The sequence below is a fragment of the Bos mutus genome, chromosome 10 (genome assembly GCF_027580195.1).
Source record: "Bos mutus isolate GX-2022 chromosome 10, NWIPB_WYAK_1.1, whole genome shotgun sequence".
Taxonomy (NCBI): domain Eukaryota; kingdom Metazoa; phylum Chordata; class Mammalia; order Artiodactyla; family Bovidae; genus Bos; species Bos mutus.
Window position 1 is genome coordinate 69,878,329 of NC_091626.1, and position 13,797 is coordinate 69,892,125.

A 13,797-nucleotide genomic window follows, 5' to 3' on the forward strand; every position below is an offset into this window, starting at 1 on the left:
AATTTTTTCATCTTCTCTAGTTTTTCTGTACCACTCACTACAGTCTATTCACTGAGTTTCTGCATATATCTTCACTATTGGTCTCTTTCTATTTACCTCTTTCTTTCTTAAAGTGTTGTCTCTACCTAGGCTCTTGGTCTCAATCTATATTACTTCTTCCTGGAGTTTCCTTCCTCTAGTATTTCCCACTGTTTGATTCATCTGCCTTAAACACCAGGACTGTGCTTAAAAGCAATGAGAATAAAAGACCCCTTGCCACTGCTACCTCATAAACTGTTTTCTGTCTTCCTTTTTTCCTTTTCTGTTGCACCACCAGCAGTTGGTCACAGGTTCAGAGTGGCAGCTACACTCACAGACACAATAGACTTCAATCTAACGCAGTAGCTGTATAGAACATTAAGGACAGGAAATATTGTCCAGTTATCTGTCATAGCACATGTTTTTTGGCTCTCTTCACCTTAGGGGAGGGCATGGTTAATCATTGGAGATGAGGTCAGTGTGTGGTGTTCATCTTGACCCCTGCAGATGTCTATATTTACTGAATGTAAATCATCTGAAGTCATCTACATATGCTGTTGCCACTCTTTAGCTTCTAAAACTGCTTTAGAGCCAGGTTTCTGTCCTTACGAATTAATAGGAACTGTATCTTGAAAATATTTCAAAGGATCTATTTAGTAACCAAATTCAGGTCTTTTCCCTCTACCTTAAATACCTGTAGCATTGTGTTCTTTTGAGAACCTTAATCATTTGAAATTCTCTTTCCCTCTGATTTTCACAAGCCTTCTTATCCTAGTATTTCTATTATTGGTTACCCATTTCAATCAATGACTGCCTTTCCCCCCTCAATTCCTTCTGCCTAGTAAACGAGACATTCCCCAATATTTTCTTCTCTTTCTTACAGATCTTTTATTTCTCCCACCTCAATTAAAACTTCATAAAATAACTTTCCCAAGCTATAGTATCACTTGTGTTTGTGTGTTGCACATGACTGCTTAGATCCTACATTTCTATTTCAAACTCAACATATCATATGATTTGTCATCATTTCATTCTATTTCCAGCTTGCATTTTCTCTTCTTGACTTTCTTGTTCTGTTCATGACACCATGATTCATGCATTCATCCATACAGGAAATCTGAGAGCTACTGTGTTCTGTATGTTAGATGTTAACAGACCTTTGAGGGAAAAAAATGTTTTGTGTTCAGGTTAAGATTGAAAAATGTTAGGTTGAACAAAATCAAACATTTTTTTAAACCACTGAACTTCTCAAACCTTTGATAAATCAATGGGTTAATCAATCATTTCTAAGAGGAATAGTCCCAAAATTTATTTAACTATAGAATTCTTTTTTAAAAATAAAATCCATGTGAGAAATGCTCTTAAAAAGTGACCTTTGACTCACCTCCCTCCCATATTCACCCAGATTTGAGTCTTCCTCCTCCTAATTTTGTTTTATAATCCTATTTCCTGTAAGTTTATTCTTTTTCGCCATGACTGGCCCCACCCTTGCTGAGTCCCTTAATACCTTACACTTAACTTAGTAATAAAATTTTCTGTTGGTTTCCTTGTCTCCTAACATTGCCCCCTCCAATCCATCATCTTCAGTGACACCCACTAATTCTTCTTGAAACAATACATTGACTACATTATTACACATCAGATACTCTCAAGTCTATTCAAATTCACATGGCTGTGCCAAGGCATATTTCCAGTTTACTGGCTCATTAATTCTATCCATGAGCCCTCTGATTTATCCAAATTTTATTCTTTTCCACTCCCTGAACAGGAGTTGTACTTCCCCTTATTTCTGTTTGTTTATTCTGTATCTCTGCTTATATTGCTACCATCTCTCCAACTTCCCCCCATGCTTAAGCTGCATATTCTTTCAGACCCCACTCAAAAGCTATGTTTACAAATGTGTGTTCCCAATTGTCTGTGAATTTTTTCTTTTTTTGCCCTATTAAAGTTATTAGTTATACCACTTACATGGCTTACAGTTTTTTACTTTGATTGTGTATGTGTGTCTGTCTGACTATCTTAATGTTTCCTACAGGTTTGCAGATCCTGTTGAGGTAGCTCTAATAACACATAGAACAATTTTGTGCTTGTATTTATTTAATAGTAAATATTTATTGAATGATATATTAATAATAAAGTAGGTAACTTATCAGTTTATTTGCATTCTTATTTTCCTTTTAGGAAGAACTCTTACTAGTGGCTTATAAAGAATGTCACAAAGCTGTGATGAGGTGCAGTACAGGTTTCAAATCTAGTAGCAAAACAGTAATACAATTGTGTGGTCATACTTTGGAAACTAAGTCCTACAAAGTATCTGAAGATCTTGTAAGCATACATCTGCCACTGTCTAGGACTCTTGCTGGTGAGTGTTTATTTGGTTCTTGCGTGTTTCTATTAGCTTTGTTTTCTGTAGATAGTCATATTAGAATCAGTACTGCTTTTGTGAGCACATACTTAGATCAAATACTGCAGTTAAGAACTGTCACTGTCCTTCAAAGAGCTGTGACCAGACATGTCAGTGTGTTTGTTTACCTGGATCTTTTGTTATCTGGGTCAACTCATGGATCCTCATAGTATACACTTTAGGACCAACTTGGTAGCTTACTGCCTAACCAAGCGTATAGGAAAATCTTGTTGCAGTTTTTTCACCCTCTTCTCTATCTGATTGCACCAGTGATTCTGTCACTATTCCTTTCACCACTGAAAGAAAGAAATCATAGATTTCCTTCAATCATCCTTTGATTTGCTCTTCCATGTAAATTGGCCCTGTCAGGTTTTTTTCTTCTTTTAACAACTTTGTTGAAGTGTATGTATTTATATTTTTGTGGTGAAATATACATAAAATTTACCATTTTAATCATGCTTAATTATATGATTCAGTGGTGTTAAGTATATTCACATTGTTGTACAACCATCACCACCATCCATATCCAAAATTTTTTCACCTTCCCAATCTGAAATTTTGTACCCATTCAACATAGCTTCTCATTCCTTGTTCACTGTCATAGAAATTTTCTGTCTCTATGACTTGACTACTCTAGGTATCTCATATAAGTGAAATCATTCTTGTATCCTTTTATAACTGGCTTATTTCACTTAGCATAATGTTCTCAAAGTTCATCCATGTTGTGATGTGTATAAGATTACCTTCACCTTTAAGGTTGGATAATATTCCATAGTGGGCTTCCCTGGTAGCTTAACTGATAAAGAATCCACCTGCAGTGCAGGAGACCCCAGTTCCTGGGTCAGGAAGATCCCCTGGAGAAGGGATAAGCTACCCACTCCAGTATTCTTGGGCTTCCCTGTGGCTTAACTGGTAAAGAATCCACCTGCAGTGCAGGAGACCTGGGTTCAATCCCTGGGTCAGAAAGATCCCCTGGAGGAGGGCATGGCAACCCACTCCAGTATTCTTGCCTGGAGAATCCCCATGGACAGAGGAGCCTGGTGGGCTATAGTCCATGGCATCGCAGAGTCGCACATGACTGAGCGACTAAGCACAGAACAATATTCTATAGTTTGTATACCACATTCTGTTTATCTATTCATCCTCCAGTAGATGTTTAGGTTGCTTACAACTTTTGACTATTGTTGAATAATGTTGCCATGAACACAAGTATCCAAATATCCTTTTGAATCCTTGTTTTCAGTTCTGGAATTATACACCCATAGAGTGGTATTGCTGGATCATAAGATAATTCTAGTTTTTAATTTTTTGAAGAGCTACCACACTGTTTTCCATGGCAGCTGCGCCAGTTTACATTCCCAACAACAGTGCACAAGGATTCCAATTTCTTTACATCCTCATCAACATTTGTTATTTTTTCTTTTAAATAACCATCCTAATGAGTGTGAACTGGTATCTCCTGTGGTTTTGATTTGCATTTTCTTAATGATTAGTGATACTGAGCATTGTTTCCTGTGCTTACTGGCCATATGTATTTCTTCTTTGGAGAAATGTCTGATCAAGTCCATTGTCTATTTTGTAATCAGATTTTATTGTTGAGTTATTGGAATTCCTTGTATATTCTGGGTATTAACTGCTTATCAGATATATGATTTTCTGATATTTTCTTCCATCCTGTGGGTTGCCTTTTCACTCTGTTGTTCGTGTCCTTTGATGCACAAAAGTTTTTAATTTGGTATAGTCTTAATTTATTTTTCCTTTGATTACCTATGTTTTTGATGTCATAGCCAAGAAATTATTATCAAATCCAATGTTGCAAAGTCATTTCCCTATGTTATATTCTAAGAGTTTTATAGATTTAGCATCTGTATTCAGATTGCTGATATCAGTGTTAGGTAATTTTTGTATGTGGTATAATTGACATGTGATTTTATGTCACTTCTATTTTTACAAAAAGAAATACCTAGATTAGTTTTTATTTCTTTTTATTTTATTGAGATATAGTTGATTTACAATGCTGTGTTAAATTTCTGTTGGACAATAAAATAGTTAAGTTATATATACATATATATATATATATATACACATACACACACACATTTGTATATTCTTTTTCATAATGGTTTATCACAGGATATTTAATACAGTCCCTGTGCTATACAGTTTTTATTTCTTTTGATACTTGGTTTGTGAGGAAAATAATTTCTTAGGAAGCAGCATAATATTTATATATATATAAATAATACAACGTAGGATCTTAAATATGTTAGTAATACTGTTTCAAAATTAGAAATCAAAACTTTGCATTCTGAGGCATCATATCTAAGCTCAATTAATGTATATTTAAATTTCACAAGTTTTCAAACTTGATGAATTAACTGGGAAACAAATCAACTGGGTTTATTGCTTTCTCATCTTTTTCATTTTTTAACTTTTAGGTCTTCATGTGCGTTTGAGCAGGCTGGGTGCTGTTTCAAGACTGCATGAATTTGTGCCTTTTGTAAGTGACTATTAAATTCTGACTTGCTTATATTCTATTTCTAAATACCTCTTGGTTGAGTGGGAAGAAAAAGATATTTTGAAACCTACCTGAATAATTCCCAGTTAATAATTTTATGTCTGTGTCCTAGAACATTGAAACCTGAATCATGGTGACTTGGAGTCCTCTAGTTCAAGCCCTTCCATTTTACAGATGAGAAAATGGAGCAATGTATATAGTGCCATAGCATCCAAACCTCTGAGAAATATTGACATTGATCTCACTCTGTTTCAGGAGGATTTTCAGGTAGAGGTACTGGTTGAATATCCTTTGCGTTGTCTGGTATTGGTTGCCCAGGTTGTTGCTGAGATGTGGCGAAGAAATGGGCTCTCTCTCATTAGCCAGGTATGGCAAGGCGTATTATTCATATTATGTGTTCATTTTCTGCTTGCTTTTTCCTTTATTAATTTATATTTTACTTTGTATCCCTGGATTCTGCTCAGTATTTTTGTTTTCCAGCTCTTGGGTAAACTCAAGGAAGTTCTAGTGACCATATGGACATTTTCTTTAATCCTCTTAAGTGGATAGGTCAGGTGAAAGCCGGTAGTACCAGCAGAAACTTTCCCACTAATAGATGTCTTTTCTGAAGATTACCTTACTTGGGAACTGTGAACTTCCTACCACCAGTCTTAATTGAACAGCATCTTACAATTTTTCCCTCTGTTTTAGAGCAAATAAGGAGAAGTGCTTTTCCTGAAAGATGGGGAAATGAATTGTAAAGATACTGCTTAGGAGAAAAATGGCATTGATTGATTGTAGGAATTTGGTTTACTTTTTTTGAAGTGGGTGTTTTAAACTTAGTATGTTTTTCTCTGCTCAGTCATGTCCAACTCTGTGACCCCGTGGACTATAGCCCGCCAGACTCCTCTGTCCATGGAATTTCCCAGGCAAGAATGCTGGAGTGGGTTGCCATTTCCTCCTCCAGGGGATTTTCCGGACCCAGGGACTGAACCTGGGTCTCCTGCATTGCAGGCAGATTCTTTACTGCTAAGCTACGGAGGAAATTCTTGCAATTGAACTTGGTGGGGGAGTCAGTTACTTTGTTACACATTTTGAGAATAATAACTAGTATAGAGCATTTTAAACTCTGAAGTATTTTCATGCATATTTTCTCACATCATCCTCCCAAATCCCTTAAAATGATTCATAAATTTACAGCTTCTTTTTTTTCTGCTACAAAGTAGTTCTTGGGGTTTCTAGTTTAGAAAAAATTTAAAGAATAGTTTTTGCTGAGAATTTTGTTTGAAATAAAATGATTCTCTTAGCTTCTGTTCTACCTTTTATTTTATAGGTGTTTTATTACCAAGATGTTAAATGCAGAGAAGAAATGTACGATAAAGATATCATTATGCTTCAGGTACCTATTTAAATTTGTTCTGATATGTGTCATAACCTTCCTTCCTATATTCTTTGTAATAGGAGAAGATATTATAACATAATAACTTTTTTATAACTTATTATTGTATTATACTTTTATTTACTTAAGTTTTTCTCACTGTTGAGATGAATATAGAATCATAGAAGCAGAAAGGACTGCTACATTATCTTCTGCAGATTTACCTTATTCTCATAGCCCTATTACTAGAGACAAAATGTTTCTCCATTTAATACATAGAACTATGGGACTTGATTTCTTTCACAGATTGGTGCATCTCTAATGGATCCCAACAAGTTCTTATTACTGGTACTTCAGAGGTATGAACTTGCTGATGCTTTTAATAAGACCATATCCATAAAAGACCAGGTACGTGATAGAAACTGATATGTAAATTAATCCAAAGAAAATATTAATGTTAACTATTTTAATCATATATAAGATTATTTATTTATATATGTATATCTCCAAGCACCACACACATACATAAAACATATATGTACTTCTGAATGTACATACATATACTCTTTTTACTCTGTAAAAATTAGAATGTAGTTGGCCCTCCATATACATGGATGCAGAATCCTGACCTACTAGTCAGTATATATAAGGGACTTGAGCATCTGTGGATTTTGGTATCTGCAAGGGTCCTGGAGTAATCCCCTGAGGATACTGAGTGATGACTGTATACAGATTAACAAAAAGGAGAAGAAAATCAAATGAAACTCTGCCTCCTAGAAATGATTTTAAAGTTTTGGTGCTGTTTGTTTTTAAAGGAAAAATTGAATCTTTCATATGTGCTATTTTGCAATTTGCTTCCTGTGCTTAATGAAGTATTGTGATACTTTTTTTTCTTGGCATTAAAGAAGTATATAACTGCATCATCTTTTTTAACTTAATTTTTAATGGCTGTGTAATATTGCACTTTATACTTTAGTCTCCTATTGCTGAAGGGGTTTTTTGATTTTTGTTGCTCTTATGAACATCTCTGCACCTCAAGGTTTAAATACTTACCTACTTATTTTGTTAAAATAAATTCTTAGGGGTAGATTTGCTGGAGAATGCAGCATACCCTTTCTTATGTTTCTTGAATAGATATTGTCAAACTGACTCTCTCTAGCAGTATATACATCTGTAATGGCACTGGTACTTTGTTGATCTAATGTGTGAAAGATGGTGTTTAATTTTTGCAGTTTTTTAGTTATCAGTGAGGTTGACTTTGTTTTCATGATTATTGACTTTTTTTTTCTCCTTTTTGTTAGTGAATTATCTGTTCCTGTCCTTCACCTTTTTCCTGTTTCTATAAAAGTTCCTTATTTAGTAAAGATATTCTTTATTTGTATTTATTACCTTTTTTCAGTTTATAGTTTGTCTCTGGAGTTTTATCACCTCTTCATTGTTTTAATATTTCATACCAGTTTATAAAGTAGCCTTTGTAATTTATGAATTACATTATTTTATTCTTCAAATTAGAAGTCACTTACAAAGGCACAAAGAATAGGATACAAAATACAAAGCTAATTTTGTCATGTTTTTATACTCAGTGAAAATGAGTATCTAATTTACTATAGTATTTAAGTAACAGGTGTTTTAGGGAGGTGTACACTCACCATAGCTATTAGTTACATATTTGTAGCCACTGTCTCACCAACCCTATTAAGAAGGAAGCCATAGTACAGGGAAGGTTAAAGGTTAAAGAATTCTTTTGCTGACTGAAGGCTTGGTGGATAATAAGGATAATAAAAACAATAATAATATTTAGCAATTGTTATTGAGTTCTTCGGAGAAGGCAGTGGCAACCCACTCCAGTACTCTTGCCTGGAAAATCCCATGGATGGAGGAACCTGGTAGGCTGCAGTCCATAGGATCGCGAAGAGTCGGACACTACTGAATATCTTCACTTTCACTTTTCACTTTCATGCATTGGAGAAGGAAATGGCAACCCACTCCAGTATTCTCGCCTGGAGAATCCCAGGGAGGGCAGAGCCTGGTGGGCTTTGCCATCCATGGGTTCGCACAGAGTTGGACACGACTGAAGCAACTTAGCAGCAGCAGCAGCAGCATTGAGTTCTTATTACATGCTGAGTATTGTGACCTTGTAGAGTTTGAAGTCAACAAAAGGGAATTATTCATCTCATAATTCTCTGTTGCTGTGGTCTGAAAGAAAATACTGGATTGGCTGGACTGTCAGTCTGATCCCCCCAAAAATGTGTGTTTTATGGTGGCTTTTGGTTCTTATGTAACTAATTTTTTCTTTTATAATTCTACAGGATTTGGTTAAGCAGTATAATACCTTAATAGAAGAAATGCTTCAAGTCCTCATCTATATAGTGGGTAAGAGTAAAAGATGTTTTGAAACAGAGCATGAGTTACTTTATAGAGAGAACATTAGTAAGAACTCTAAGTTACTTTGTTCTTCTCCCAAATATAGCAGAGAATATTAGAGATTGACATGACTAATGTGATTGATATGTTTAGAAACTCACCTTTAGAAAAACACAGCTATTACATCTTCATTTTTCAATACCTGATTTGTAATTGTTTGGACTTGTTTGTAGAGGTCTGGAAAATAAGTACCCTAGTTAGAAACATAGATGTAAAATAACTATATGCTAAGGGCTAAAAATTTTATATATATATATGTAAAATTTCAGTGTAACATACATCTAAGTAAGATGTATTTTCATCCAGTTCTATTAAATTATTTTGTGCCAATATTGGCCTTACTTCTGCTTTTATATATTCTATATTATAGTCTCTTGATTTTACCAGCTGTGTAAAAGTTCTTAACTTCTTATTCTGGCTCTTGTTTTTTACTTTACTGTTGGAGACACTGCTTTGTATTAATAGTTCCTGGTAAGGATTCTAGCCATTAGCCAAATCTGAAAACATGGGTATATTTTACTTGCTGTTTGTCAGGGGCTAGTTGCTGGACTAGCTGCTTGTCTCAGCAGAAAGTGTGGTAAACCTTCATTGCCACATGAGATGTAAATCTTTCAGGCACCAACTCTTCTGAAATAATTCCAGAGTATTCCGTAGGAAACTTCTGGAAAAAAATGGACAAGTTAAAAATGTGCAAAATATTTTTAAGTTGATGATATACATTACTAGATTACAAAACTTGAGGGGAATTTTTGTGTTTGTTCTTGGAATACTATGAAGAATTTCTGCTACTGCATATTAATACCATATATTAGAGTTGTCAATAGGTTTTGGTATTTTATATTTTCACTATTTTACTATTGCTATTATATTGCTGTTATTTTGTTTACCTAAATTCATTGGATATTTCCTTCGATGTCATTTTATTTTTAGTTAATACTTGCTACATTTCTAAGTTTATTACTTTTAAGAGCCATCATTTTTTAAAAAGTGTATGTATGTGTAAAATCTCTGGTAATATTACAGAGAAAACATCAATAAGTGTAAAAGATTTGGATTAAGAATCATAAGATCTAGTCTTGACCTTGCTATAAACTAACAAGAGCTAGTCTTGACCTTGCTATAAACTATCAAGAGCATGCCATTTACATTTTCAGGGGCTCAGATTCTTGATTTGTAAAATGTAAAAGTAATCTACATGATCTGTAAGATTCTTTCTAGCATGAAACTTACAGAGGGTACTGTTCTAGGGAAAAAATGAAAATTACAATGTATTTAAAGAGTAATGAGTCTGTTGAGAGTGAATTAAACTAACAAAATCTCATTGTTTTGCTGATTTGTAGAATTCAGATCTCTTAGACAAAAAAAAAAATCCTGTCTTTGTACTCTAATTACCCTCTTATATCACAAGACTTTGTACACATTTAGTATTGAAATCATTAAGTACTATTGAATGCTGTGGCGTAAGATCAAATATATCAACTCTTCTTGAGGCATTGGGAATTAGATGCTGTTGACACCAGTGACATTCCCATAGTTAAAATTAGCTGTTTTCTGTCTCCATTTGGCAGTTTATTGAGATAAAAAATAGAAATCTGATCATGTGGTCATGCTGGCAATAGCATCCATTTCTGACACACATTACTGTTTTGTCATTTAGCCTATAGAGACATTTTTAAGTATTTTGTCTTTTAGTTTTCACTTTGTTCTTTCTTAAATAACAAGTAGAGACAAACTTGAGAAAAATCTTGAAAGAAAAGCTGTTGTTTCATGATCTTTTGTTGCTGCTGTTCAGTTGCTTAGTTGTGTCTGACTCTGTGACCCCATGGACTACAGCAAGCCAGACTTCCCTGTCCTTCACCATCTCTTGGAGCTTGCTCAAACTCATGTCCGTTGTGTTGGTGATAACATCCAACCATCTTGTCCTCTGTCATCCCCTTCTCCTCCTGCCTTCAATATTTCCCAGCATTAGAGTCTTTTCCAATGAATGAGTTCTTTGCATCAGGTGGCCAAAGTATTGGAGCTTCAGCTTCAGCCTCAGTCCTTCCAATGAATATTCAAGGTTGGTTTCCTTTAGGATTGATTGGTTGGATCTCGTTGCTGTCCAAGGGACTCTCAAGATCTTCTCCAACACCACAGTTAGAAAGCACTAATTCTTCAGTGCTCAGCCTTCTTTATGGTCCGTCTCTCACAGCCATACATGATTACTAGAAAAACCATAGCTTTGACTATACAGATCTTTGTTGGCAAATTGATATCTTTCCTTTTTAATATGTTGTCTGGGTTTGTTATAGCTTTTCTTCCAAGGAGCAAGCATCTTTTAATTTCATGTTGTCCCATAATGGCCACTACCCACTTTTCTGTTTTTTTGATTAGTAATACATGCTTATTTAATTGAGAGGCTTTGTTTATAATATTTGAGTGTGTGTGTCTAAGTTAAGACAAGCCCTGTGTTACTCAGATCTCTGTATTTTTCTTCCTCTTTCAGCATATAGACTGTTGTTCAGGTTTAGAAACATGTTCAAATAACTTTTGGTCACTCTCTCATAGATTTGATTTAATGTAGTGTTCTTTATTTACGTGGAAAGCAATTAACTCTTACTTTTTCTTTTCATTTTTGTATTAGGAGAGCGTTACGTACCTGGAGTGGGAAATGTGACAAAAGAAGAGGTCACAATGAGAGAAATTACTCACTTGCTTTGTATTGAACCCATGCCACACAGTGCCATTGCCAAAAATTTACCTGAGAATGTAAGTCCAGTTTTATTTTTTTACTCCATTCGCATCAAGATGGGATAGTTTTTTCTTTTTCTCTAATTGGAAGCTCTTGAAGTTTTAGGAAAATCTATTTTGATTTTCAGATATAAAACTCTCACCATTAATTTTTTAGTGGTATAAACCTTAATTCTGGGCTTTGGGGCATTAGGTAACATTTTAGGGATATTCTGGCTATTTAGAAAACACCTTAGAGCAATAAACTCTTTAATTTTTTTTTACTTTAACCTAAATTTTCTCCAGAGGAGGAGATAACTTTGTGAAATACTGAAACTATTTGGGTGGTGTGTTAGTCTGGGTCTTCTGAGAAGCAGATGTCAAGACAAAACATTTAAGTTTTTATTAGGAGTAATGACTGTGAGAGGATTGATGAGGGAGCTGGGAAAGGCTGGGGGAGCCATCAAACTGTAGTGCAAGTCTGATCCCAGATGAAGAAAGAGGGAAGGAAGATTAGGTAGGAATGTCCTGGACTGCTGGGTAGTCTAATCAAGATTTGGTGCCTTCCCACGCCTCCCTGAGTAAGCCTGCATTAGTGTCTCTGTTCCTCTAACTGGAGGTCTGCAGGGTGCATTCTCATAGCCGTCCCAGGTGATCTTTACATTCAGTATTGTTGATATTTAAGCAGTAATCCTACAGATTATAAGTCATATTTTTAACACATATTTTTAAATTATGCATTAGAACAATGATTCTTATAAGAGGTTAAACTTGCCTTTACTATCAAGGCTTTCCAGAGAAGTAGAATAAAAAGAAGCCTTGACTCTTGGTCATTTTTCTTCCAAAATATCCATAGTGCTTTTCTAGTTTCACTGTTAACTGATTCTCAAACTTTAACCATATCACCTTCATAATTTCTGCACATCTGTCTACCAATTTTAGAAATTACTAGTACATTTTAAAATTAACTTACATTTTCCCTTAGCATCTTTTTAAGCAACAATACAATAAAATAGTAGGTTTGACATTCTAGATTAATTTTTTCTTAATACATGTTAAGATAAATGAATAATTGTTCAAAAATTTAAGGATATATAACTGTGCCACCTAAAAACAATTTCACATACCATCAGTTCAGTTCAGTCACTCAGTCATGTCCAACTCTTTAGGACCCCATGGACTGCAGCATGCCAGGCCTCCCTGTCCATCACCAACTCCCGGAGTTTACCCAAACTCATGTCCATTGAGTCAGTGATGCCATCCAACCATCTCATCCTCTGTCATCCCCTTCTCCTCCCGCCTTCAATCTTTCCCAGCATCAGGGTCTTTTCCAATGAGTCAGTTCTTCGCATCAGGTGGCCAAAGTATTGGAGTTTCAACTTCAACATCAGTCCTTCCAATGAATATCTGGGACTGATTTCCTTTAGGATGGACTGGTTGGATCTCCTTGCAGTCCAAGAGACTCTCAAGAGTCCTTTCCAACACCACAGTTCAAAAGCATCAATTTTTCAGTGCTCAGCTTTCTTCACAGTCCAACTCTCACATCCATACATGACTATTGGAAAAACCATAGCTTTTACTAGATGGACCCTTGTTGGAAAAGTAATGTCTCTGCTTTTGAATATGCTATCTAGGTTGGTCATAACTTTTCTTCCAAGGAGCAAGCGTCTTTTAATTTCATGGCTGCAGTCACCATCTGCAGTGATTTTGGAGCCAAAAAAAAAATACATACCATATTCAAATAAAATACATACAAAAAATAAATAAATACATACCATAAACACCATAAATAAATACCAAAAAAATACATACCATATTTTGCAAAAAAATAGCAAGCTTTAATGTATACCCTTACTTTCCACTGCTTTCAAGTACTTTTTTAAAGGAAGCTAAATTTCTTAATTTTTTGCAGCACTGTAGGAGCCTATGAGCTTGCTTTAGTATATTGACTAAGTCCTTATCCTGATTTTAAATGACTTCATTTAAAAAAAAAAAAAAGATTCCTTGTTGGGACTTCCTGGTAGTCCAATGGTTAGGACTCTGCCTTTCCACTGGAGGGGTCATGGGTTCAATTCCTGGTTAAGGAACTAAGATTCCACATGTGATGTAGCTTGACCAAAAAGAAAAAGAAAAATTTTTTGTTAAAGGGAAAGTTCAAGCCAATTAAAAAAAAAAAATTACAATTGCAGAAGCCAGCATATATTTGGACATCTACTTGCCTGGAAAATCCCATGGACGGAAGAGCCTGGTAGGCTGCAGTCCATGAGGTCGCTAAGAGTTGGACATGACTGAGCGACTTCACTTTCACTTTTCACTTTCATGCATTGGAGAAGGAAATGGCAACCCACTCCAGTGTTCTTGCCTGGA

At 35.1% G+C, this 13,797-nt stretch overlaps 1 protein-coding gene across 1 annotated transcript in view; it reads left to right on the forward strand.

Annotated features, from left to right (window-relative positions):
• UBR1 (ubiquitin protein ligase E3 component n-recognin 1) overlaps window positions 1–13,797 on the forward strand; it is a 156,273-nt gene that overhangs the window by 59,361 nt on the left and 83,115 nt on the right. The window contains exons 15-21 of the mRNA XM_070378127.1: window positions 2,200–2,380; window positions 4,861–4,922; window positions 5,196–5,306; window positions 6,253–6,318; window positions 6,604–6,705; window positions 8,607–8,670; window positions 11,345–11,469. Coding sequence (XP_070234228.1) covers window positions 2,200–2,380; window positions 4,861–4,922; window positions 5,196–5,306; window positions 6,253–6,318; window positions 6,604–6,705; window positions 8,607–8,670; window positions 11,345–11,469 — 711 coding nt within the window. The remainder of the gene's footprint in view (window positions 1–2,199; window positions 2,381–4,860; window positions 4,923–5,195; window positions 5,307–6,252; window positions 6,319–6,603; window positions 6,706–8,606; window positions 8,671–11,344; window positions 11,470–13,797) is intronic.